This window comes from Coccomyxa subellipsoidea, assembly GCF_000258705.1.
Source record: "Coccomyxa subellipsoidea C-169, whole genome shotgun sequence".
Classification (NCBI taxonomy): Eukaryota; Viridiplantae; Chlorophyta; class Trebouxiophyceae; family Coccomyxaceae; genus Coccomyxa; species Coccomyxa subellipsoidea.
Window position 1 is genome coordinate 798,142 of NW_005178031.1, and position 26,796 is coordinate 824,937.

The window sequence follows — 26,796 nt, forward strand, 5'->3', positions numbered from 1 at the left end:
TGCTTACCCTCTAAGCCGGATAGTGGTGCCTGCCACCGTGTCGCCACGTCCCTGCACGATCAATGGCGCGAAATCCTGGGCCTCCGGAACGCGCGGGAGGCAGTGGCCGATATATTGATCGCATGAGACTTGTGATACATTTGTTGCATTCCAAAAATTTGAGGGTACACATTATTTGATTCGCCCAAAGAACACCGTCGATCACCTGCAGGATCCCTGACGATCAGTCGTGCAGTCTTTTCTGATTCAATCTTCTCAGCTTGCTTTGATCCAAATCAGAAAACAGAGATTTAGATCTGTCAAGTACACAATGGAATCTGCAGGCGCAGCAAGACGTGCCTGTTCGTATGGGCAATCTTACTATATGAGATCCCTGCGAGACCAACTAGCAAAGCACTAAATGAATAGCAATGATCTCTAGCAATAATGGAGAGAGGCGCAAACTGCGACCTTGGGAGCTCAGCGCTGCATTAGCGCTTATTTGTCTTGTTTGGGTTGGCCATGTCTCAGGTGCGTCCTCATGGATCACCAGCCCAGCTTAATCAGCATTGATTAGTGCAAGACAAGGATGGAGCTGGAAAGGATGATGAGAGTAAGCAGTGATGGGTTAATCCATCGTGACAGAGCTGGTTGATTGATTTGATTTGATGGGATGGGAATGATAAATTCTAGTCACTCAGGATGTGCGTCTCACAAAATGGTGCAGGAGCCGATCTGCAGCAAGAGACCAGGACAGGCCCACGGGCATTCCTTCCCACCAGCACTGAGGGTCAGTGGGAGCAGAGTATGGACTTTCAAGACTCGGGATACTCCACCCCACAAGACGTGCGCAGCAGACTTGCCTTCTTGCTCTTCAACGCAATTCCCGGATGATAAAGCCAACTCTGAAGGATCTCTGCTTGACACATCCCATCAAAGGTGCTGCAGACTTCACAATCCTTTTGGCTGCACCATATAGAGAGTTCTGAATGCTGCTGCAGTTCTACCGGCTATGTGCGCTCAAGATCCCCCACTGCAGCCTATGCTCCAGCACACTGAAGCAGTGCCTGGTCTGCAACCCGCCCTTTGCAGTCGATCAGGACGGCTTCTGCGGTGCGCATGTCAACCTGCAGACCATCCTCACGCAAGAGGCATGCATGCCTCTTTTACGTTCAGCCCTGCGGTCTTTATTTTTTTCCCGGGAGAGGCTCCCATAGCAGCCACCCTGACTAAACACAGGATAAGCAGACACGGTGTATCCTAATAGAATGACCATGTACATAAGCTTTGCAGGGGACTCTCAGCTGGATCAAAAGCTTGCTCTAGACATCGCTGCTCTCGATGTGGTTCATACTTGCCACATACTTGAGGGTTTCGTAGTGCAAACTTGCGCTGAAGTGGATCTGGTGGGCTGCCCAGGCTGCCCACCCGGGCACGAGCCGGCGCTTGGCGGGCGGACATGCGTGGTGGGCCCACTGGTGCGCATCACGGAGCAGCTGGGCACGCTGGCGAGCCAGAGCCTGGAGATCAGCCGCCAGACGGACTTTCTGTACTCCTATTTCCTGGCGGAGCGCGAGTGCTCGGCCACCATCCCCAACTGCATCCTCTGCGCCAACTCCACTGCCTGCCAAGCCTGCGGAGAGGTGCTGCCACCCTCCCTCCCACCCTCTCTTATCCCCCACTAACATCCCCGTCCTTGGTCCACAGTGGTGAACAAAAAGTGCTGTCGCCCATCTGGACCTCGTCTTCCCTGTCTGGACTCTGGCTGCATCACCGTCCCACTCATGCCTCAGAAGCTGCTATGGCTTCAGTGTCGCCAGGTAGCAAAACCACGCTCTGATATTCTACTTGACAAGGCAAGTGGCTCACTACCTCTCTGGTGCTTGTATGCCTTCTCAGAACTGAGGACCAATACTTGTGCTGTAGGGCATGGAGGTGACGGAGAAGGGAACTTGCCGGTGCAACCCGGCGACGGCCGGCCCTGGATGCCGCTTCTGTGAGACGCCCGGCTCCTGCGGCCGATCTGCGGCAACCCCCGGGGTGTGCGCCACACTGGCGCCCACCAGCGTCAATTTTGGCGTTGCCAACGTCACATGCGCGCCCGACAACCTGGACCTCGCCAGCTGCGCGCAGGGGTGAGCGACATGACTGTCAGGGGTGATCCAACTTATAAGTAGCCAATTAGTATCACATTTGCCATTTGGGGGGTAATCAATGATAAAGTGACAAATCTATGCATTTTCCCCTGCTTGCTTGCCATGCGCCTAACGAGAATTTTGCGTTGCTCCACCAATTATTTTGTGTGGCGGGATAATGATTCTCTGCCTGTTGCTCCGCTGCTGAAGCATGCTTGGCATGGCTTACATGGTTGCATGCATGCATGCTTGCATGGGAGGCACTGGCGGGCCCATGGGCACCTTCTGCCGGTCAAGCAAGCATCACCAAGAACGACAGGAGTAGTGGAGTAACACTTGATCTAGGTGCGGTTGTCACGTGACAGGTATTTCTTCCTGAGGGATGCGCTGACGCTGGAGGGCGTGTGCCTGTGCGACCCCTCCTTTGAGCCCAGCTGCGTGCACTGCGAGGTCCCCGGTACCTGCCTCGCCTGCAACCCAATGTTTGCCCTCGTGGACGGCAAGTGCGGTGCGCCGCCGCCGATCTCATTCCCACATCCTGTATTGTCAGGAGTCCCTGAAAAAAGTAAGTACTCATGATACGCCGTTGTACTTCCCTGTCAATGCCTCCGCAAAAAGCAATTTGTGGGCCTGGCTCTTCTGCCCCACAGCCTTGACTGTGGAAGACGACACAAGCCGACATAACGCCTAGGAGCTTGCATGCACACTGAACATCTCAACAACTACTCAGTCAAAAGCCGACTTTATTTTTGCTTGCCTGAAAATTGCCAGCAACATTCTTGTCAAGAGCAAGGCTTTGCAATGGGCTGAGCTGAAGTACATGAAGTAGCTTTCGCGCCAGTGCTGCTAAAAAAGGTGCCTGGGGAGAAGGGTGAGTCTGAAGGCCTTAATGCACGTTACAGTGTGCCCGCTGATGTAAAGCCATTACCAGTGGTGGGATCTTGCATGTGATATGATGAGGCGACATGCATGCCTCTGAAGTCAAAAGCAGGCCTGACAAAACCCAGCAGAAGTCGCGGTGGGATTGCAAACGCTGGGAAAAAGGTGCCTGAGGGTCTCGGTGCACTCTGCAGTGTGCCCGCCGCTCTACAGCGATTACACAGACTCGTTCGGAGAACGGCTGCAGACGTGCCTGCCAGAGGGTATCGGGCTGCCCCCCACTGGAGGCATTAGCAACGGCCAAGGTTTCTCCCCGACAGGACCCCAGGGGCCGGGGATTACGGGAGAGATTGGCGGAACGGTCAACATTACGGGAGCAACTGGTTTCACCGGCGCGGCGTTCACCGGTGACACGGGTCCCACCGGCTTCACCGGCTCCACGGGTGTGCCCCCTTTCGCCCCCTGATATATCTTCACCTGCAAGTGCTACATTTCATGGGGATTGAAAAGCATGTTCATGACAGTGCCTGGCTGAGGAGATTGTTGCTGAGGGAGTTGGGGATTAAGATTTATTGTATTGAGGGTGGGACTGCTGTGCAGGTTACACGGGAGGCACGGGTGATACAGGCTTCACAGGCTTCACTGGCGACACAGGTGACCTCTTCTGTCAACAATCCCAGACTTGTACCCCTTCCCTGCACATGCATGCTTGTCTGTCAAGTTGACTGGATGGAGATCTCGAGATGTGCGGGATTCTGTGTAATCTGAGCAGCTTCTGGCTTCTGCAGGATACACCGGTGACACTGGGTTCACTGGAGGCACCGGTTTCACTGGAGACACTGGCTTCACTGGCGCCACTGGCGACACTGGGTTCACAGGAGACACTGGTGGGCACTGATCTTGACCGAAATTTCAGGCGATGTCCAGGAAATAAAGGCAGTAGAAACGAAGGATGCATGTGATCATGCTCAGAATGTTTGCTGGCGCACTGCAGGCTTCACTGGAGCTACGGGCGATACCGGTTTCACTGGAACCACTGGAGACACTGGCTTCACAGGCAAGTGCCATCTTTATTATGTGACAGAGAGAATTACTGTTTGCGACATGTAGCATGAGCTATGCACACAGCACTGAGAGGTTAAGCCAACATATGCGATGTCATGTGCACAGGTTTCACTGGAGCCACAGGAGACTCCGGCTTCACCGGGGCCACTGGCTTCACTGGAGCAACAGGCTTCACTGGGGACACAGGCACATGATAATTCCACAGAGCTGTCTTGCCTGATGGAAAATCTTGACGAGTCGTGTCGATTTAACCCAGTGGTGGCAACCATTTATATGTCCCATTCAATGGGAGCATTTTCGGTGCACAGAATATGATTTTGGGCATTGGTCTCTGCAGGTTTCACTGGGAAGACTGGTTTTACTGGCGACACTGGCTTCACCGGAGACACCGGCTTCACAGGATACACAGGAGACACAGGTATTTTCTGAAGCTGGTGCTGTCTGCTTCAGAATATCAGTGCATGATTTGCTGCCCACACTCTGCCAAATGTACACCTCAGGTCCAAAAGCTGGTCCAAAAACATGAGGAAACTATTCAAGACAGCAGCTTAAGGGAGTCGATAACATTAACATGCCTGGACTGTAGGATCCACCGGCTTCACTGGCAGCACCGGATTCACTGGCGACACCGGGTTCACTGGAGCAACGGGTGCGTAGCACAAGCCTTTCTTCTGCAAACCCATAAGTTTACTTTCGAGCATCTGCATTTTTATAAGGCATTCTGCAATATGTGGTGCCAGATGGCTCTGTCTGACATTCGCATGCTTGTGCCAATCAGGTGACACCGGATTCACTGGGTTCACTGGAGCTACGGGCGGCAGTGGCTTTACGGGGGCCACTGGCCTCACTGGCTCCACAGGTGACACCTCTGCACAAATCATCAGCACCCTGAAGCGCTGACTTAATGGTCTCAAGAGAGTCTGCCAACATTTGAAGGCTCCAAGAAGAGCAGGACCTGAATGCTTTGGCTGCTGGGCATACAGGCTTCACTGGCTTCACTGGAGGCACCGGAAACACTGGAGACAGCGGATTCACTGGCGCCACCGGCTTCACCGGGGACACAGGTATAAATATGTAATATAGAGCCAACCAAGCGTAGGCATGGGCCAGGACTTATTTGGTTTAAACTGAAGCACTCATGCCTGGAGCTTATAGTTGCACACAGCAATGTCTCTGAGACTTACTCCTGCATGCTTGCAGGTTCCACTGGTTTCACTGGAGCCACAGGCTTCACCGGTTTCACAGGAGACACTGGTTTCACCGGCTTCACTGGATCAACGGGAGCTACAGGATTCACTGGAGCCACGGGATCCACTGGAGACACCGGCTTCACTGGTTTCACTGGTGAGTGCATTTACTGGCTCCTTCCACATAGCGGGCATGTAAGCCTGGCAAATTGGCCGCACAGTCTTCAGGCAAAATGGGTCAGCCAGTAAAGTGGTCTATATTTAAGCGCTATCTTCAGAACAGACCAGAGCTGACTCATCTGCAATACTGAGACCTCCTTCCTGTTACCTGCGCAGGATTCACTGGATTTACTGGGTTCACTGGGTTTACCGGTGCAACGGGTTTTACTGGATCAACTGGTTTCACTGGAGACACAGGTACGCTGAATGGCAGCAGGCTATGTGTATATGTGTGCTTAGCTTTCATATGGACATTTCAGATGGACACATGGAGCTGTAGAAGATCCCGTTATTGTCGCATATGTGTTGATACAATAAAGAAGAGATTGCTTGCAGGTTTTACTGGTGTCACCGGATTTACGGGCTCCACAGGAGACACTGGGTTCACAGGATTCACCGGCTTCACTGGAGCCACAGGTGCTCTGTCTGCTGCACTTGAAAATGGGCACAATAATGAAAATTTCTGCATGCAGATGCATATATTTTACCGCATTTTGAGTCCTCCCAGATCATTCGTGAAATCTTATTTACTTCTTGGCATGCCGCAGGTTTTACTGGGTCTACTGGCGGCACTGGATTCACTGGAGCCACTGGCTTCACTGGATTTACCGGCTTTACAGGAGACACAGGTGCGGGATAATAAAATTAGCATCCTATTTGACCCTGTTGCCAGCTGTCAATATCATTTTTTTTGGCCGCACTGCTTGATTCCTCTGGAGTGCACGCTGGACACATGATAATATTGGGGCTGCGCATGCAGGCTTCACTGGATCCACTGGAGCCACTGGCTTCACAGGGTTCACCGGCAACACTGGGTTTACTGGCAGCACAGGTTTCACAGGCGAGTGCCTTCCCTAATACACTGCAGGGGTTGTGCACTTGCTTTGTGAAGGTGGTCAATGCCGTTCGGAAGGTTGTGAAAAGCCAGTGTCTCTCAAATGGAAAATTTTGCTGACTGTGCAGGATTCACCGGCGGCACTGGTGCAACGGGCTTCACCGGAGCTACCGGCTTCACTGGATTTACCGGATTCACTGGAGATACAGGATCCACCGGATTTACTGGCGCCACTGGCTTCACTGGATTCACGGGACCCACCGGCGACACCGGGTTCACAGGGCCTTCAGGTGCCATTTTAGCTGACGGCCTAGATTTCTGTAGGAAAATTTCTCCCAACAGTCTGAATATCAAGAAATGTGCTGAGAATGCTGCTAATGTGCCTGCTCAGGTTTCACTGGGAGTACTGGAGCCACCGGCTTCACTGGCACCACAGGATTCTCTGGGGACACCGGCTTCACTGGCTTCACTGGTATGCTGGCACATGCAAAGCGCCCATTTGCATGCATGTTCTCCTGATGTCTGCTTGTCCCATGAGATACCACTTGCATAACTCAGAGCATACATATGACTCCTGCAGGATTCACTGGAGCAACGGGCTTCACTGGCTTCACGGGTGCCACAGGATTTACTGGAGACACCGGATTTACCGGGTTCACAGGTCTCGTACTTGTGCTCATGTCTTGTGAAAATCTTGCTCTTAAGAGCTCATGCTGCATGTCTGGTTTTGTCCCCTGGATTTTCAGTGATATACGAGCTTAGATTTCTGTGTACTTCTGTGTGCAGGAAACACTGGAGACACTGGATTCACTGGCTTTACTGGCGGCACCGGCTTCACAGGGTTCACTGGCGATACTGGCTTTACCGGTACGCATGCGCTATCTCATGCCCATCCTGCGATGCATCGTACAAAATAATTGAGCAGAATAAGTGTTGCACATTCTGCCCTGCAGGGGTTTTCAAGAATGTGCATGAATATGATGACCAAGCATGTTTGTTGCAGGTGCTACTGGATTCACTGGCTTCACCGGGGACACAGGCTTTACTGGTTTTACAGGGGCCACTGGTTTTACCGGGGCGACAGGTATGTATATGTAATCAAGGAAATGCACTCCTTCAGAAAGAATGATGGCTGCTATTCAGTTCTTGATTATCCTTTTGTTAAGATGCCAGGTTGTCTTGCAAACTCTCAATATCTCTCCATGCAGGCTTCACTGGCTTCACTGGATCAACCGGGTTCACTGGATCTACTGGCTTCACCGGCGCCACTGGCTTCACTGGAGACACAGGCGCGCTCCTACTCCTCAGCAGACTCACACCACTAAATCACCGCAATCGACTGCAATCAATCTTGGTCAATGTGGCACAAGATGCATGTTGGGCATTGAGAGCTTGAATTTTGATGCAGGGTTCACTGGGGCCACGGGGTTCACTGGCTTCTCCGGTGCCACTGGCTTTACTGGAGGCACGGCATCCACTGGAGCTACAGGCAAGCCTACTGGCATCTCTCTTGCTAATAGCTGTCCCATGAGAAGTCACACGAACTCCGTGCAACTTCACGCACCTGTGTTTGAAATTCTGTACCTATACAACAGTATATATGAAGTGCTTGTTGTCTGTGCAGGATTTACGGGGGGCACAGGCTTCACCGGAGACACAGGCTTCACTGGGTTCACCGGTGCTACCGGGTTCACAGGCAGTACAGGTGCACTCAATTACTGCAGAACCCCTCAATCTTCTTGTGCATACCAAGAAGACGAAGTCAAGGATGTGTCATAGTTGTTGCAATGTGGTGTCAGAGCAGGCAATTGCTGTCTAAGCTGTCCCCTTTTTATCCTTGGACAGGCTTTACGGGAGCCACAGGAACTACCGGCTTCTCTGGGACAACAGGCTTCACGGGAGACACTGGCTTCACTGGAGCAACAGGTTGACACCTCGCCTCACCACATCAATCCTACAACTCTTTGGACAATTCGTACCCAATAGAGGCACTCTGGAGATATTTGATGCATTTAACGGATTCCACTGCCATTCTTTGCAGGTTTTACTGGAAACACCGGTGTTACAGCTTTCACCGGGAACACTGCATCCACTGGAGCTACAGGGTTCACCGGGAGCACTGGCGCTACTGGAAGCACAGGTGCAGCCAGTCCTGATTTGAAGCGCCCTTTGCCACTACAATGATGTGATGTGCATTTTGCTTTGGCATGCATATACTTTCAAATACTTATAAGTAAATACTTAGAAGGAAAGGCTGCACTGAAGTGGACTTGCTTCACAGGATTTACTGGCTTCACTGGAGCTACTGGGTTCACCGGTACCACTGGATTCACTGGAGACACTGGAATCACCGGTGCCACTGGCTACACCGGCTTTACTGGTATGACAGTCAAGCATTAGTCAACTTCAGCCCCATTACTGCCCATTGACTCACCACACATTTTCATTTATATCCGCGATTACTCATTGCAGATGCAGCTCTTTTGGAAGACTGTAAGCCTCGTCTTACTGTGCCTTGTGCAGGAAATACTGGCTTCACTGGTGCCACTGGCTTCACTGGATCCATTGGATTCACTGGAGACACAGGATTTACTGGGGACACTGGCTTCACTGGAGCAACGGGTGTGTACCGGTTCTACATTGCTAATCAGTCTCACCTTCCCAAGATATTTGCGATGTTCTCAAGCAATATTGCACAAACACCTGATAATTTGCTATGCCTGTCAGGATTCACTGGAAGCACTGGAGGCACGGGCTTCACTGGGGAGACTGGCTTCACTGGCTTCACTGGCTCTACTGGGGCAACGGGTGAGTCATGCATGCACATTTAGCTTTTTTATATGATGTTTTGAAGTACTTTGCGTATCTGCATGAAGAAGGAATGTCCTGTCAGAGAGCCAATGTCTCCTCGTCCATGCAGGCTTCACTGGCTTCACTGGAGACACTGGAATCACTGGAGGGACCGGTTTCACTGGGTCAACTGGCCTCACTGGAGCAACAGGTAAGACTGCCATTAACATTCATCTGAATGACTTGCAATGCTAGCAAAATGTGCACCTTGCTCTCAAATGCAGGCCTCCCTTTCAAGCTGCTGGGCAATTCATCCTTTTGCTAGCCAAAGGCAACCAAACCAAGCCTCAAAATATTTGGCTTCATCAGGGAAAGGAACTAGACACAGGCCTTCAACATGGCTTATGTTCTTGCAGGCGAAAGTGGCTTCACAGGGGACACAGGATTCACAGGGGCCACTGGGGCTACAGGCTTCACCGGCTTCACTGGATCCACGGGTATATCTTTCTCACTATCTGCCTTTTGGGTCCTCTCATCATCATGGATGCTCGCCGATGGCTCAAACATTTAAATCAAATCTGGCTCTCACTTCAAGGGCCCGAGAAAGGTTCTGTAAGATAGGAGTCCGAGCTGTGATTGTGAATCTTGCTTTGGGGAAGGTGCATGCATGAGATCGTGATGAGTGAGATTTTGTGTGTCACAGGAGGAACGGGCTTCACTGGCACGACGGGATACACCGGATTCACTGGTGCCACTGGCAGCACTGGTTTCAGTGGAGCCTCAGGCAAGCCATTATGAGGGATAATATTTGAAGAAATACCCATTGTTCTGCTTGTATGTGTGGGTACGCTACACGAGTGTCTGGTGTGATGCATGCACTCAATTTAGCATTCAAATATTTTCGTGCAGGAGTTACCGGGGCAACTGGAGACAGTGGATTCACAGGAGCCACTGGAATCACAGGATCCACAGGTATGGATGTCACTTGGATGCATTGCTAGCACATCAGAGGGACATCAGGATGATCCTCACAGCTGTTATGGTGTGCTTTCAAAAGCTTAGAATGCTGCTGTGTGCAGGCTTCAGTGGACCCACTGGAGAAACAGGGGCGACAGGCTTTACTGGCACCACAGGCTTCACAGGTAAGGTCACAAATTGACACACTATGCTGCAATCCTTCCCTTGACTAAGGAATTTGACTTGATACTTGACAACTATATTTTGCACTACAGGAAGCACGGGTTCGACAGGCACTACGGGCTTCACTGGACCAACAGGTGTGCCTTGGGCCGTCCCTGCACAGAGGCAGGTTCATAGTTGCATAATATGTTATATATAAAATATATTACAAAAAATTACATTACATTACATGATGGAATGTAATCATATCCATTATGATTATGCATATAACTGCATGATTACTAACAGTGTAGGGGATCTTTTTTGGCGATGACATGTCAAGCATGATAATTGCAATGATCATCTAACAATATTCAATGAGATTATGTTCTGCAGGCTTCACCGGCTCCACCGGCTTCACTGGAGACACGGGAGCCACAGGTTTCACAGGGTCCACAGGAGACATTGGCTTCACTGGTGCAACCGGCTTCACTGGGGACACCGGCTTCACTGGAGACACCGGCTTCACTGGCTCCACTGGCTTCACAGGAGCCACAGGCAACTTCTCAGAAATGTTCCGAATGCTACCACGAAATGCAGTAAGTGTACGTGGTTATCAGGTGCAAAAGAGCTGTCTTTGAGGACATCCGTGCTTGCATGCAGGATTCACTGGAGACACAGGCTCCACAGGAGCCACGGGAGGCACTGGATTCACTGGTTACACTGGAGTCACGGGCTTTTCTGGTGAGTCATTGTCATGCATGCTGATGCAATCTTGCACTTGTTGAAAATGCTACTGTGTATCACTACCCTGGCATCCTGGCAGCTAGTTCTCAGGTCAGGAGCAATCATATTCCCGTGGAGAACATTTTGCTCAAATCTTTGGTGCTTTACTGCAGGAGCAACTGGGACCACTGGCTTCACCGGAAGCACAGGCTCAACTGGATTTACGGGCGCCACAAGTTTTACTGGAGGCACAGGTGCGGGGTTCTTGTCAGTAATTCTTCTGTCTATAAATTGATACAACAACGAGCTGTAATGTCTGCGCCAAAGCTTGCCATGTGAGGACTGTGTTGATTTCTGCACTTCAAAAATCTGCACTGATGATATGCTAGCAAATGCAGGATTCACTGGCTTCACTGGCAATACTGGATTTATTGGCGGGACTGGGGCGACTGGCATCACTGGTTACACTGGTGGAACAGGTGCGAGCCAGATATTATATATGTTGTGGACAGGCTGTTAAAACTAGTGTGGGTGGTCGGTGACCTGTGCATGTGTGGCTGCAGGCTTCACTGGGTCCACTGGTCCCACCGGTTTCACTGGAAATACTGGAGATACTGGATTTACGGGAGCCACTGGAGCAACAGGTGTGACATACTTCCTTCTGTAAAGCTTGAAGGGAAACAGAAGATAACTGCAACTATGTTTAATTGTGCAAATCACGGGGATCCTTGCAATATTGCATGCAAGACAAGGATGACCAAGGTGCCTTTCCATGTGCAGGCTCTACTGGCTTCACTGGTGGCTCTGGCTTCACTGGAGATACCGGCAACACTGGAGCCACGGGCTTCACAGGAGACACAGGTGCATGGCATCACCATCTGCATACAAGCCCTGCCAGATATACTACACCACCTTGCATGCTAAGGCTCAGGGATATACAGACCAATCCTCACCCTTGCAGGCGCAAACATTCATCGTGATCACCGACATAACTTGACTGTGAATGCCTGCCACAGGTCTCACTGGGTTCACCGGCGCTACTGGCTTCACTGGCGGCACTGGGGACACAGGCTTCACAGGCCCCACTGGAGCCACAGGAAGTACCGGTTTCACTGGAGACACTGGCTTCACCGGAGCCACGGGCTTCACTGGCTTCACCGGTGCCTCTGGAAGTACAGGTGGACTTCGCTCAAACTTACATAAACAAGATCATTGTTGAATCATCTTTCAGGCAAATCTCATGTCCTTTGTCCACTTGCTGTCCATAAGCTTGAGATGTTCTTTTGCGCAGGCTTCACTGGCTCTTCTGGAGGAACTGGCTTCACTGGCGGCACAGGCGACACCGGCTTCACTGGAGCTACTGGTTCCACAGGTCCTAACACTCTCACTATTCTCATGCTGCTCCCCATCTGTCAAACCTGAGCGGCAACATGCAAATATAGACGCCTGTGTCTTCAGATGCTAGCCCACTGAAGTGAATTCACAATAATTTACTCGGTGATCCGCTGATGCTGATACCTGCAGGAAGCACTGGAGGGACCGGTTCAACAGGAGCCACAGGAGATACAGGCATCACCGGAGCCACCGGCTTCACCGGGGACACAGGCTTCTCAGGCGCAACTGGTGCCACTGGATTCACCGGCTTTACCGGTTTCACCGGCGCTAGTGGCTTCACCGGCGCCTCAGGCAAGCTCAACATGCCAAATGACTCCGCTTTTGCGCAGCTGCAGAACACACTCCATGCTAGCATCATCTAACACTGTCGTGAGCGCTTCTAAAATGTGGCTTTGGGGATCGCGCAGGATCCACTGGGGCCACTGGAGCAACTGGCTTCACTGGCACCACTGGCTTCAGTGCAGGCACTGGCGCTACAGGCTCCACAGGTGGGTGTACCTTGGACCATGCAGATGCCTTATTGCTTTTTTGAAAGCTTCCACCAATTTTGCAATCTTGTCATCTGTCATACCAGATTCATTGCATGACTGATGGCCGGCCTTTGCAAATTACAGGTTTCAGTGGTCCGACTGGAGACACAGGATTTACCGGGGACACCGGCGCCACGGGTGGCACTGGCTTCACAGGCCTCACAGGTGGACTTTGCAAAGATCTTTATAGTGTGAGAATGCCGCTTCATATTTGACTTAGAGTGTACTCATGTGCACATTTTCCAGGAGCACGGGCATAATACATGCTGCAGACTTCTGGGTCATTAACTCGAATTTAAATTGATTTGTAGGTCAAACGGGTGCAACTGGCTTCAGCGGAGACACTGGGACAACAGGCGCCACAGGAGCCACAGGTGCTGCAAATCCTTGCATCGTTTATTCATTTGATTATGGTCCAAAGCCACTTCCCCGGAACCTTCTGGTTGTGCGCTCCCTTGACCCTTGACTGACACCCAAAATGTGTACCAGGGTTCACTGGCATCACTGGAGTCACCGGCAGCACTGGCGCCACCGGCTTCACTGGAGACACAGGTGCATCGCTCTTCTTCTGTTTTGAACAAGTTGCTTCAGATCCAAATCCTGCAAAACGATCCAACATGACGGGGGGTCCTTGCCAAACCTTGGTAAATTATTAGGATATTTGGCAATTGCTGAAAATTTGCTGGTGCACCCTGCAGGTCCCACTGGAGCCACTGGAGGCACGGGAATCACTGGTGACACAGGTACAGATCCTCATTTCAAATCTGGAAGCTTGCATTCCTCTTGTGCCAAACTAAATTCCATCTCGACAGTTATTCTTAGCCGATGACGGTTAATATCCTGACCCAGAATGAATATTGTCCAGGTTTCTCGGGCAACACTGGAGGGACAGGCTCCACTGGAAGCACAGGCGCCACAGGAATCACAGGTGCACCTGCCTTGACTCCGGCAATTCTCAGAACATTTTGTCGAATAGATGACTTCACAGTCCAGTCAGGCATGGCAGAGGAGCTCAATGAGTTCATCGCTAAGAAATGATTCGCGCCATTGTGCGTCTACGGCATTAGCATTCTTAAGGGAGTAGCCACAGTCCATTCCTACGACAAGAAAGAAACTGTCTTCGATTTTTTGATACAATCAGGCAACACAGCTAATGGGACAAAATGTTTGATAATTCCCTGTTTTGCAACCAAAGGTCAGGGGTTCATCGAGTGCAGTGGACAGTTTGCTAAATAGGACTGCATGCATGCAGGGTCCACTGGCGCTACCGGATCCACAGGATTCACCGGAGATACAGGCACAACGGGAGTTACAGGTGCACTTGACCACAGAATACAGCATGTCACATTTATTTTGAAGACCATTCTCTGTAGCATACAGTATTGCTGCGCACTTCAAATGCAGTGTGACTATCCATGAGGTGCCCTTCAAGCCAATGCTGCACTGTGGTTGTTTCAGGAACCACTGGAGGCACTGGCTCCGCTGGAGTCACAGGCTTCACCGGAGCAATCGGCTTCACTGGTACGATCTCCCTCAATGTTTTTCTATTGAGAGGAGGGCAGCTTTCTTTAACGAGACCTCAGAAGGGAACAAATTCTGTGAGGATCACTGGACTGCGCGCTTGTGCAGGGTCAACCGGTGGCACTGGAGGGCCCGGCTTCACCGGCGCCACAGGGAGCAGTGGGGCAACAGGTCAGCACAAGGCCTTAGTCATGTGCTGTTGAAAAACAGAGCACTCTTGAAACCCATTACTTCGTGATCGCACCTGCTGAAGGCTTCTGATTAGATGTCCCTGCTTGCTTCACGTCTTCTCGTCCTCTTGCCAAGTGTTTGAATGTCTGTGTGCTTCAGGGGCGACTGGAGATACTGGACAGACGGGCTCCACAGGCGCTACTGGCGCCACTGGCTTCACCGGTACAATCCCCTTCCTGAATCCGAATAAAGTTCACTGACCTGCCAGATACATGCTCATACCAGCGGCCTACCATAAAATAATGGGGCAGTTTGTTCTCCTGCTGTAATGCAATTCATCATAAGGTCTCAGAAGGTGATTGTCTGCAAGTATACGAAGAATTGTGCTGAGATGATTGCAATGTGTCTTTTACAGGTAGTTCTGGCAGCACTGGCACAACGGGAGCGACAGGTGGCACCGGCTTCACAGGCTCAACTGGTAAGAGCACCAACACCCATCTTAGTTACATTGCTGACTGCTCTGAACTCTATGGCTGCATGTCTATGCTCTGCACACTTCAATTCGTGGCCTGGAAGCTCTGTCAGTGGGACTTTCAAAGTCAAACATGCAGGGAAAGTTTGGAAGCTTTAAGAGAAGACTTGCTAAGTTTTTGCCATTGCTGCACAGGTGCCAGTGGGAGCGCTGGCACAACAGGCTTCACTGGGGCCACGGGCTTCACAGGTTTCACTGGTGCAAGTGGCTTCACCGGCAGCACTGGTACTGATGGGTCGACTGGAGACACTGGGGTCACTGGTGGAACAGGATACACCGGCCTCACTGGAAGCATGCGCAACACCGGCTTCACTGGCGCCACTGGCTTCACCGGAGACACTGGCGCAACAGGTGTTTACAATTGTGTATTTCTCCTTTTGCGCTTCTGCGGATGGCTTGGAAATGCTACCTTTGAAGCCCAACTGCAGGATGATAGCATGGAGATGCTCACAGGCTGCTGCTTGTCATGCTGCATTGGTTGATGAGGCTTGCTGAGCATTGCGCGCATGCATGCACATGCTTTATGTGCAGCGGAAGCCCTGCCTTCTGTACAGCTATTGAGCAAAGTTTGCAAATGTAAACAGGCGCCTCTGGACCCACTGGAAACCTTGGACCCACCGGTTTCACAGGCGACACAGGATCCACAGGTGAATGGCTTGACTCGCTTCATGATTGCACCACCGCTTGTGTCCAAAATTGTAGTGTACCATTTCTGTATATTTCAGGCCCCCGCTGGCGGGGGCCGATACGTACTGAGCACCGTGCCACGGTTGATTGGATCTTGCTTGGATCTGACGTGTGCAATCAGGGTTGAGAGTTTGGTAGCCTTTACATGCAGCTTGTCTGCAGACGCACCTGCCTGTGGCAGGAAAGGCGTGTGATAATCATAAAATAAGAAGAATTCAAGATTAGACTGGCATGTTCAAAGGCTGTGCATAGAGCTGCACTATCTGCCGTAACCCATAATGTTGAGAATGCTTCTTGCGTGGCTGTTCAGGTGCAAGCGGCGCCACTGGCACGACTGGAGCTACTGGGGTCTCAGGGCCAACAGGAGCGACAGGTGACTCGCAGTGACTCACATTGATAAAGTACCAGCCGCACATATCTTGGTCCCAACACCTCCAACAGCACTAAACACCTTTTTGACAAAAAGAGGCTGTTCTCTTTTTATGGTATTTGGAATCCCGTTTTTCTCTGAGTCTGTTGACTGCACAGACCTTCTGGAGAATTACTGAAGTTCTGGGCCTTGAAAATGCAGGTACCACTGGCAGCACTGGAGCAACAGGCGCTTCAGGAGCCACAGGAGGCACTGGGTTCACAGGTGCAATTGCATGAATGCCCTCCGGCTAATTCACTGTGCAGTATGCTCTCGTTCCGTATGCTGAGGCAGACTGGGACTTTCCTTGGCTTTGATCCTGATTATGCGCTTGCTGTAAGGAGGCTGGTGTCTGATGACGAAGCATCTGTGCTGTGCAGGCGTCACAGGAGCCACTGGTGCAACCGGCTTCACTGGGGCCACTGGCTTCACCGGCAGCACAGGTGGGAGAACCAGTTTTCACTGTCCGGCTGTCTAAACTATTCTACACGAAATTGCAGTCCTGTCTGCTGACATCAACGCTTGTGCTGATCAGGAATCTCTGGCGCATTTGGAGTCACTGGCACAAGTGGGGCCACTGGAGGCTCGGGGTCGTCAGGTGAATGCACTTTTTCTGCAATGCGCTGAGCTTTCTGTTTTGGCCGCAAGGGTCACATGAAGACGAAATTCTGGACCAAGCAGTTCATTCTATGACTCTGTCAGAAAGCTTGAAAACGGAGATCTGAGAATGTCTTTGCCACAGGCTTCACTGGCAGCACCGGCAGTATTGGCGCCACAGGAGCCACAGGCTTCACAGGCGACACAGGTGGGACTGCACACAAGCTTTCTTAGCATTCACTGCGACCCTTAACAACTCCGCTCCGCGTCATCTGCAAAGCTGCCAAGAAGCTCGCTCCCCATGCCAAAATTTGAAGCTCTGCTGTGTCGTTTACTCCATAAAGGAGCGGTTCTGTTGCGCTGCCATGAGCAGGTGGCACTGGAATCACCGGGGGGACTGGAGCAACGGGAGCCAGCGGATCGGCAGGGGATACGGGTGAGCAAGTGTGATGGTCCCTGCATTCCCAAATTTGGCTATTGCGCAATCACCCCAGCATGTTTGAAACAACCGTCTGTGCATGCAAGGCGGCGCTTGTCTTGAAGCTGACTTGAAGAATCGTCTTGACAAAAGCCCAGCGTTAGTTCAAACGGCCACGCGAGATTATGAGTGGCTTTTGCTGGCTGCAATGTTCAGGTGGGACAGGAGCAAGCGGTGCAACTGGGCTCACTGGCGCACTGGGAAACGCGGGGAGAAGAGGTGCCACTCATTGTTGTTCTATTTACTTCAAATATTGGCCTTCGCCTTTGTCACACAGGGGTTGTTCAGGGAAAAGTGTTAAAGGTCGTCATGCAAGGTGAGACAGGTCCATCATGCTGTTGCTACCTCGTCATGATTGCTTCTCGTGTGTGAGCAGGCTTCACTGGTGCAAGCGGGGTCACAGGCCGGACAGGTCCCACAGGCGCCACTGGCTCAACTGGTGCCAGCGGCAGCGCAGGTACACTTCCCTTAATCTAACTACGCAAGGCTTGCAGTGATACCGCAAACAAAGCATATATTCACGCAATATCGTATTCAGAAGCAGAAGAAGTGGGTGCTGAAGCAAGATGTCTGCATGCAGGGGGGACCGGGGCATCGGGAGGTACAGGAAAGACGGGTGCAACTGGCAACACAGGCTTCACAGGCAAGCATCATTTCTGCTGACCTTATTGTATCGCGAGTTGCATGAGCTCGGTCCCTGTTTTGCATACTTGTGTTCTGAGGTGCCATCAACCATGACCTCCGAGCGAACATGTGCACAGAAAGGATGTCTCTGTTCTGTACAACCGCAGTGGCATGCAGGTGATCAGCATTGAGTCATATGCATGCTGACTGACAAACCCAAAACGTTTGCAGGGCTTCAGGGATCCGCTGGAGACACTGGGGGCACTGGCGCTACTGGTGGGTCTGGAGCCACCGGCTCAACTGGTAGCTCTGGTGCTCTGGGTGACACTGGCGGCACAGGAGCGACTGGCACCACAGGTGAACATGCAAGCCATTTCAAAAGGAATTTGTAGAGTTTGCATCATGCTGGGGGTCCTTCAACCAGATGCGTGACCTCTCTTGTTTTTTTGGATAAACTGATTCTCCTGTGCCAAACTAGTACTCATGCATCCTTCTTTAATCTCCTTCCTGAATGAAGCAGATGTCATAGAAATCTGCTGACTGGCTTGTGCGATTCGGATCCACTGATTGCAAATTTTCTCATGTAACAGGCGCCACGGGAGCTACTGGCTTCACTGGCACAGCTGGCACTGCTGGCGCCACTGGCAGCACTGGCTACACAGGATCTTCAGGTAATCTTGAACTAAACAATGAACGCACATCAGAATTTAGCAAATCGAATCAGATTAGTCAGAATTAGCTGAAAGTCAAGATTTGCGCGAAAAAATTGAGCTGCAATGGTCACAAGCATGCAATGTTTTTACAACTCCCTGGGTACTGAGTCGTTCGTGGAACAGGTGTGACGGGGCCAACGGGCTTCACTGGTGCACTCGGAGGTACAGGCGCTTCAGGCATGACCGGTGAGTTAATCCTCAACTCCGCAACTGGGCGTCCCTCTTCCAGCTTCTAGAGCTCTGATCAATGCATGAGGTCACTGTGAGATGTGGGCACTGCTGACGGTGTCTTAGCAATGGGTTCAGTTCCTCTCATGCTGCTCTCCAAGCACAATTGCAAGGTGCAAGGATTTGGGATTCTGCTGCAGGGGCATCTGGCGCGACCGGCTTCACTGGAGGCACAGGCATCAGCGGTGCCCTAGGAGCAACAGGTCCGGCTGCACACCTCCACACTCCATTGCTCTTGTCCTTGGCATACCTAGCCTTGCAGAACAAGACACAAGTCCTCCCTGTTGATGAGTCCTCTATTCTATGCTGAGAGAGCCTGCTGAGTGTCCTGGCTTCCCGAGTTTAAGAATTTGCTACAGTCAGGAGCAAGGGCACACATGCTGACAGCAGAGGTTGTGGGTGTGCAGGTCTCACCGGGTCAGGAACCACAGGGAACACAGGCACAACAGGGCTCTCAGGAGCAACAGGTGAAATTTATATTAACCATGTACCTTGCAATGCTGTTATCCATCCCCAGACGTTTCTTAGTCATCAGAGTTGCCTGTGTGACGGCAAAGCTTGCATTGACCTGCTATGGCCATGTGTGCGCAGGAGCCACCGGCTTCACTGGGGCCACAGGCGACACTGGTGTCACAGGCCTCACCGGTGCAACCGGCATCTCTGGACGCACAGGTGCAAACCCCTTAAAGCAGCCTGCTCCATCCTCTCAAGCTGTCTTACCCCGCTGTGTCTCGTCTGTACAGCCCTCAATTTTGCCTACAACCGCACTGTCTACCGGCGCACGAGGCGATGCTGCAAGGGTCAGGCGGCGGTGCAAGCATGGTTCGATGTTCATGTGCAGGCTCGACTGGAGGAGCAGGCGCAACAGGGTCCACTGGAGAGACAGGCTTCACCGGCTTCACGGGTGCGGCACAGCTTCTTTTGCTTTATACACCGATGATCCCTCTTCTTTATGGGTGTCAAATCCGCCCTTCATTTTGTTCCCAGCTTGGCTGACACCATGATATCTGTCTGAGGTTTGAGCCAATCTGGTGTTACTGTCTTGCAGGTGCCACGGGAACAATTGGTGCCACTGGCGGCACTGGAGCATCGGGGGCCTCAGGAGCAAGTGGGTTCACTGGAGCAACAGGTATGCTGTGCTATCTCGGCATGCCGGCCTTCAATCGTAGCATGCTTCTGTCATTCGACGTCGATGCTGCTATGTGCAAGGGCTCCTGGGACTTTGCAGATAAACAAAGGGGACTACAGGGGACTTAAGAGGAGGGAATGTGTGTCATGAAGAAGAAGCTGCATGCGCGCCGCCTCTCTGAGAAGGCATTGCTGCATGTGTGCAGGAGCCAGTGGTTCTATCGGGGGAACTGGCTTCTCTGGTGGTTTTGGATCGAGCGGAGCCACAGGCTTCACCGGCGCCACAGGCACTACCGGCAGCACAGGTAGAATTTTAGCCCATATTGACAAGGTTCAATCATGAACAAATGCAGGTAACGCATGCATACATTGAGGTGCCCCAACAACTTGACTCAGCCATCATGGGTCTCACTACTCAAACTGTTTCGGTGAGAAGTCTTCCGATATGTTTGAATGACAATGTGTTTTGATGGTGTGGTGTGCCATTTGTGCAGGTGCTCTGGGCGCTACCGGGGGCACCGGCGCTTCTGGACAGTTGGGTCTCACTGGAGCGACAGGTCTGGGCTCTTCAACCCATGCTGATGCCATGTCAAAATTGCCCTGAAGGCTCCCTCCTTGCTTGTGTGGCAAGAATGTCTAGAATCACACCCATGCAGCGTTTCCTGAGCGTCGGCTGGTGCATTGATGCAGGAGCTTCTGGGCCGGCGGGGACTTCTGGGAGCACTGGGGCCACCGGCAACACAGGAGTTACTGGTGCGCACATGATCTGACCACTCCAATAATATTCAGGCTCAGAGGCACTGAGGCAGACAACACGGGCCAAGAGGAGGGGCGTATTGTGTAACAAAAGAGTTCATATTGCCAGTGCTGAGCGCAGTATGCCCACTCTTGCATGTGCCAGCGGGTACGAGCCAAACCTAACATGTACAATGAGGAAATTTGTGTGGCGTTTGGCGCATCTTGATACTTGGGAAATGTGTTGCAGGTGCCTTGGGGCTTACTGGGGCATCCGGTTATACGGGCTCTACGGGAGCGACCGGTTCTACGGGCCTTACGGGTGCCACGGGGCTCACTGGGGCGCTGGCGACGGGCGCTACGGGGTCTGCCGGGGCCACGGGAGCCACGGGCTTTACTGGCGGCTCTGGATTTACGGGTGCCACCGGCCCATCCGGGGCCTGCGGCCCTACGGGCCCCAGTGGCGTTACGGGATTCACGGGCGCCACCGGCAACACAGGCACACCCTGCTGCTTTCTTCATGCAGAAGATCACTTCAGTGCACAAGTCTGCTATTTTATTATGGCTAACTTCTTAACCAAATGTACTCTGCTTCAGAATTTGCCGCAGGCGTGTAGTGATTGATCAGCTCTGTGATTTGACACAAAGCTCGCAGGAGCAGGTAGCAGCACAGATGTTGCTGCACATGGGAGTCCACGCCCAGCATGAGATAAGATGGAAAAATGCCTACGTGCCATGAAGGAGATGAAAGAGGGTCTAAACCTCCGTCTTGCTGCATTTGTAGGTCGCACAGGGGCAACAGGGACCACGGGTGCCACTGGCTTCACTGGTTTCACCGGCGACACCGGCCTCAGCGGCTTGTTTGGGAATACCGGGCCCACGGGACGCACTGGCTTCACTGGAGCCACTGGCGTCACCGGAGCAAGAGGCGGCACCGGCAGAACAGGTGGGAGCAATCCTAAGGGTCATGTGCTACGAGCATGCCGAGCAAAGGCCCCCTGGTCTCTCTACTGTCTGAACCTGCGCCCGCTTTCTGATGAAGCCCTATCCTTCCGACATTAATGATCCAATATTCTAGCAACCTCGCCAGGCTATAATCTCGCCTGGCAGACTTTCCATCCGGACATGTACAGTGTCCGGGAGGCATCTGCCTGTTACAAAAAAGTTTGCATCTTTCTTGGCAGGCTGAGCTCATCTTACTGAGAACAAGCCTGAGGCTCACGTGCGTTGCATGTAACCAGCTGTTGAATTTCCCAGGCCAAATCCTTCATGAGTCACTCAACAATTTCTTGATCGCCATCACGCCCCGGCGTGTGTCGAATTGATTTCCAAGATCGAAGGCTCAAGGTTCATGCGCGGTGCATGCAGGGTCCACCGGCACGCAGGGCATCTCACCGGGCCTGTGCTCTGGAACACCAATCTTTGTGACTGCCTGCGAAAATGTGGCCATCGCCATAAATTGCGGAACCTTGCGCATCAACGTGTGCCAGACAAATCTGTACGGGCGGACGGACGCGTCTGTGTGCCCCGGATGCAGGTCCGTTGCCACCCCTTATTCCCCTTGTCCTCTGTTACAGGGTTGCCAGGTGAGCCAGCCGCAGAGCCACCTGCGGTGGCCTTGCCAGTTGGCATGTTTCCACATCCTCTGAGTTAACAGCACACCTAAAGATATATCCAAGAACAAGTTGCCTGCCATGTGGATTGTCCACATGCTTGTAGCGGGGGCTTTAGCTCGACTTTAGCTGTAGCCGTTGCGGCCCTGGATTTTGATTGTTTTCAATCAAATATGTCATTACGTGCTTTCCTGCCAAGAAGCAAGGTGCGTCTCACAGACAGGCTCCAGTGAAAAGCTGCAACAACACCTACCCCTTCTTGGACTCGCCAGATCCCAACAAGACCCAATCATCCATAAGCACAATGCTCAATATTTGCACTGCCAAACGCCACCTGGGGTCATTATTGTCATTGCTCCCCAAATCCCTGATCGGGCTGGGGTCCCAGGGGACTGCGCAGCCCGCACGTTTGCAAACCAGTCCTCTGGCCAGCAAGAGCAATGGAAACCCTGTCACACTGTCTCTAGATCACCAAAGCTTCAAAGCTTTGCACGTGCTTCAAGCTGAAAGTTCCGACGAAACCAACGTTCAAAAATTTAAAAATGATGAGGGGGTGCGCGCGCGCAGTTGCACGAGCGCGGGAGGCATAGCGTGCGGCAGCAGCAATGGAAGGCCCAACTGCTGCAACCCAGTGGTTGGGAACAACACCTGCGCCTTGTACGGGGGCGGCACCGCCGGCCTCGGCTGCAGCGCGTGCAGCACCAACTGCAGGGGCAACATCACAACAGCTCTCATCACTGCCTGCCAGAGCAAGAATACCTGCTCCTTCACCGCCAGCAATGGCAACACCGACGGCGGCGACCCCTGCCCCGGCACCTACAAGTACACCAACGTCAGCTACCTCTGCGTCTAGCCGCAGCCGCCGCGCAGCTTCCTTCAGTTGGCGATTTCCTTTTTCTATGGTAGCGACCAATTGCGAAATCGCCTTTGGTGGCTGCAGATGCCGAGGCGGCATGCAGTCTTGTAAGGGCTGGTATGGGGATCACTAATGGTTTACCTGTCACTTTTTTAGTTGGGGAGACATGACGCTCAGAAATATGACAGCTCCACGAGGCTAGATTTGATTTTCATGCCCGGCGGCGTTTCATGTGCTTGGGAAGAGTCTATGTTCATTTGGCAAAATTAATGGGCAGTCTGCTGAAGTAAAGCCTAGACCATGTACACATACCAGTGCTGCTTCGCTTCGCTATGAGACCACCAAGGAGGGAATAGAAAGCAGGCTGTGTCCACATCGTGCTTAGCAACCCAGGCCGATGCCATTTTTTAGGTAGTGAGCAGACATGGGCGTTGAGCTGGGGTTCAAGGAGATTGCATCAAGCACTAGGCATATGACCCTTGAGCCCTTAGCTCAGCGCAGCCTGAAGGGGTGGCCCGAGCATATTGCTGGCAAGGGTGATTATTTGCACGTTGCCTCAGAAACTTACAATTTTCTTGAGGGCGGCTGTAGCCACAATGTGGTGGGGGGACTTCTTTTTTTGTATTGAAATGTGTTGGGGCAATTTTTTGAATGTCAGGGAGGAGCAGTGCTGTAGTGCGGGGCGGATGCGCAGATGTGGTAGGAAATCTCAGTGGAAGCTCAAGCTTGCTTTGAGATCTCGTGACACGTTTGTGCATATTTTAGTACTTGTGCTCTACGACATCTGCATTGACTGCATGATTGAAAATTGTGAGACACGCAGCAGCTCAATTGCATTCCCGAGAAACTCCAGTCTGGTTGACACATTACAGTATGTGGTTTATTGGTGTAAGCAGAGTGTAATGCTGTTCAAAGCTCTGCATGTATTACTGCATGCATTCGAAGTGCTATTTGATTATCAAGAGCGCCCTGGAGCTCTACAACAACTTGGTACTTTTATCCCTGGGTACTTCATTGCAAACTTATGGCCATAATCTTCCCATGGGTTTTCTACTAGAGCGTATCACGCACGCCATCCACTCCAGGCTGCTGCCATCATAGACAACAACAGAACCAGTGCTGATGCTTCGCCAGACGTGCTTCAGGTCTGCCATGCGTGGCTTGCTCACACTCAACCCCACGCGCCGCCACCGGGCGTCGTCCCGCGGCAGCACAGAACTGAGCGCCGTCTTGGCTGAGTACAGCTCATTCCACACACGCACCGTCCCCGTTGCATGCGCCTGCGCGGCGCAATCAGCATGGAAGATTTAGAATGTGCTCCTTTGGGATATCAACCCACCCATCCTGAGCACTGTCAGCAGGCATATTGGACTTGCGAGGGCAGCTAGGAGCAAGTGCTGATAGGAAAGGTAGCAGACCAGCAGAAAATCTTAGGCAGGTTCATGCTGTGTCCGCCGAATCAGCATGTCAAGTGCCTCAGCAGATGTTACATTCAACACAGTGCTGGCACATGGTTTACGTGTGCATTGCTGCCTGCTGCAGTATCAGGGCGTAGGACACTTTTGAGCGCACCTGCTCGCAGGTTGCAATGTCAGCCGACCACTCGCACAGTTTGCTGGCAGCTGCATGGAACAGCCGCTGCGTCTCGCGAAGCCTAATTCCGCCGCCCACCGTCCCGCCATTCCCTCCCCTGCGTTGCCCCACTCACAAATTTGCCGGCAGAGCTTGTATAGGATATGCTTCCAACCTGCCGCATGCACGCTTGCCGCCAGTAATGGCACACTCCCTGACATGTCGACGCTGCATGCTTCCGTGAATGGCAATGCATGTCATGTCCAGACAAGAGCGGGATGCACAGGACTGTCCGCTGCATGTTTATAAGTGGCCCACCTTCGCAGGTAGGTGAGCTGGGCCTTGCCGGCCTTGCGTCGCACAGTGTAGCCGGTGATGACCTTGTGCCTCAGCAGCACACCATCGTCCCAGATGCCCAGCACCGCTGAGTCAGCCGACAGCAACACCGCCACATGGCGCCCGCACCGAGTCGGACCTGCATGCATGCAATATTCTGCTATTGAATATTTTCTCTTACAGAATGTATCACTCCGGAAGCGCGTCATCTGAGAGTCTCTAACCGAATGAAACTCTGCCGGTATGCTCCAGAATGTTATTTGGCAAGAGCAGTCCAAGGATTGCTACTGTAGCCAGTTTTGCAGAAAGACATGTGATAGGTGCACAAGGGCCAGCAAGGGCTGGTCAAGTGAGGTGCCTGCCTGGGTCGAAAACCCTCTCAGAGCTCAAGGCTGTCGCTAAGAAAGCCTCCATGTCAGGCATGGGCCTCAGGACGCTCGGAAGCAGCATCTCGCGCAGCTTGCTTCCTATGCTGAGGCACACCATATCACCGTCTCAGCTGTTGTCCAAGGCTGAAGTTTGTTAGTTGAGGTTGATAGGGCCTCATGACATGGCATGCGCAGGAGACTCAGGCTTCCTGTTGATGCTGCTTAGACATGGCTTTGGCCTTTTGCTTGACTGCTAGCAAGAGAGGCACACGCATCATGGCTGACCTGTCTCATCATGCAGGCACACAAAGCCTCTGGGTGTGGGCTGCCAGGTGCCTCCAGCTGCAGAATGCACAAGGCCCTGCAGCACCCGAGCAGTCTCCCTCCACAAGAACGTTCTAGAGAATGTGCTCGCATCTTCTCCTCTGCTGCTGGCAGCCTCCTGCCAAAGGGCAAGCAACCTCGGTGAGACCCCTGGTGCACTGCTGTATCTGAGATTGTGAAACTGGAGGGCCGATACACAGGCATCGCACCTGCTGTGTCGATATGCCCCGATCTCTGTCAACTAGGGAAGTGCTCGGAATTGGATTATCCCGCAACCACTGGTCGAAATCCGTGGATGAGCAGGCATGAGCCAGCCTGCTTCGCAACTTCACCCCCTTTTGCAACACACTTCTTTGATCAAGTATTGACGGGAGGTAGCGCAGTCTCATAAGGAACATGGGCAGACTCCGGCTGGAAACTCATTCAGGATCGCGATGCTAGATCAGCTGACTCTTTCAAGGCCTCACTACACTAATTGTGTGATCCCCTTCAAGAAGACAACAAGACACTCAAACTAACAGGACTTCATCGAGATCAAAGTAAAGAAGAACAGCCTCCTTGCGCTTTTGCGTGACGTTGGCTGATGAAACTACAGGGAGAATGGCAGGCCATAACAGATAATAATCGCTGGGAGACAAAAAGATGTCCCCAACAATTAAATCCAAGGCCAGGCTTCACGAGCACTTCTAAAGCACGCCCAACATGGCACAAGGGGTTGCAAAGATGCAGATGCCGTCCCTTGCGACCCCCGTGCAGAGGAGTTGTAGTGCCAGGCTTACGCCCAGCTTGCGCCCCATTGCAAAGCAGGTAGGGCATTGGCTCGCATAGATCGATGCATAATTCTTCCAATGCAGATGCCCCTGGATGTCATTATGTCATCGAACTGGGTAAGTTTGACATCGTGTCACACAGTGGAGGCCGTCTGCGCAGGGATGCTCCGTGCTTAGGGCTGGCTTGGTATCCTCGCCTCTGCAGCTGTCTAGACTCCCTGGTGCAAGGAGAACGCAGAAATTGCGCCACAATTGTGTGGTGAAGGCAACAGCTG

The 26,796-nt window shown here is 52.3% G+C and overlaps 2 protein-coding genes across 2 annotated transcripts; one reads left to right on the forward strand and one right to left on the reverse strand.

Annotated features, from left to right (window-relative positions):
• Positions 1 to 501: 501 nt before the first annotated feature.
• Positions 502 to 23,148, forward strand: COCSUDRAFT_56672 (hypothetical protein; the record flags this gene model as incomplete). The annotated part of the gene is made up of 79 exons (XM_005645943.1): positions 502 to 510; positions 981 to 1,092; positions 1,399 to 1,622; positions 1,906 to 2,114; positions 2,480 to 2,622; positions 3,188 to 3,436; positions 3,594 to 3,647; positions 3,782 to 3,880; positions 4,396 to 4,476; positions 4,645 to 4,707; positions 4,837 to 4,917; positions 5,042 to 5,122; positions 5,259 to 5,402; positions 5,582 to 5,662; positions 5,801 to 5,881; positions 6,013 to 6,093; positions 6,225 to 6,296; positions 6,428 to 6,589; positions 6,691 to 6,771; positions 6,880 to 6,960; positions 7,086 to 7,166; positions 7,303 to 7,383; positions 7,708 to 7,743; positions 7,924 to 8,004; positions 8,145 to 8,225; positions 8,341 to 8,439; positions 8,581 to 8,679; positions 8,823 to 8,921; positions 9,027 to 9,107; positions 9,220 to 9,300; positions 9,506 to 9,586; positions 9,793 to 9,855; positions 9,999 to 10,061; positions 10,169 to 10,231; positions 10,605 to 10,811; positions 10,872 to 10,952; positions 11,108 to 11,188; positions 11,498 to 11,578; positions 11,715 to 11,795; positions 11,951 to 12,094; positions 12,226 to 12,306; positions 12,459 to 12,599; positions 12,737 to 12,817; positions 12,944 to 13,024; positions 13,171 to 13,233; positions 13,349 to 13,411; positions 13,558 to 13,602; positions 13,725 to 13,787; positions 14,112 to 14,174; positions 14,318 to 14,380; positions 14,489 to 14,551; positions 14,711 to 14,773; positions 14,967 to 15,029; positions 15,219 to 15,434; positions 15,668 to 15,730; positions 16,081 to 16,143; positions 16,342 to 16,404; positions 16,560 to 16,622; positions 16,715 to 16,777; positions 16,922 to 16,984; positions 17,150 to 17,220; positions 17,411 to 17,473; positions 17,631 to 17,711; positions 17,835 to 17,855; positions 18,118 to 18,235; positions 18,469 to 18,549; positions 18,715 to 18,777; positions 18,960 to 19,022; positions 19,227 to 19,286; positions 19,411 to 19,491; positions 19,661 to 19,723; positions 19,868 to 19,948; positions 20,154 to 20,252; positions 20,442 to 20,504; positions 20,638 to 20,700; positions 20,933 to 21,220; positions 21,467 to 21,628; positions 22,051 to 22,219; positions 22,863 to 23,148. 79 exons carry the CDS (start codon positions 502 to 504, stop codon positions 23,146 to 23,148), a joined length of 7,455 nt encoding a protein of 2,484 aa, XP_005646000.1.
• A 243-nt stretch (positions 23,149 to 23,391) lies between these two features.
• On the reverse strand, positions 23,392 to 26,548 carry COCSUDRAFT_66896 (hypothetical protein; the record flags this gene model as incomplete). Its single annotated transcript, XM_005645944.1, has 6 exons — positions 23,392 to 23,653; positions 24,219 to 24,431; positions 24,724 to 24,841; positions 25,042 to 25,198; positions 25,713 to 25,869; positions 26,531 to 26,548. The coding sequence occupies 6 exons, from the start codon at positions 26,546 to 26,548 to the stop codon at positions 23,639 to 23,641; spliced, it is 678 nt and encodes a 225-aa protein (XP_005646001.1). The 3' UTR covers positions 23,392 to 23,638.
• Between the last annotated feature and the right edge of the window lie 248 nt (positions 26,549 to 26,796).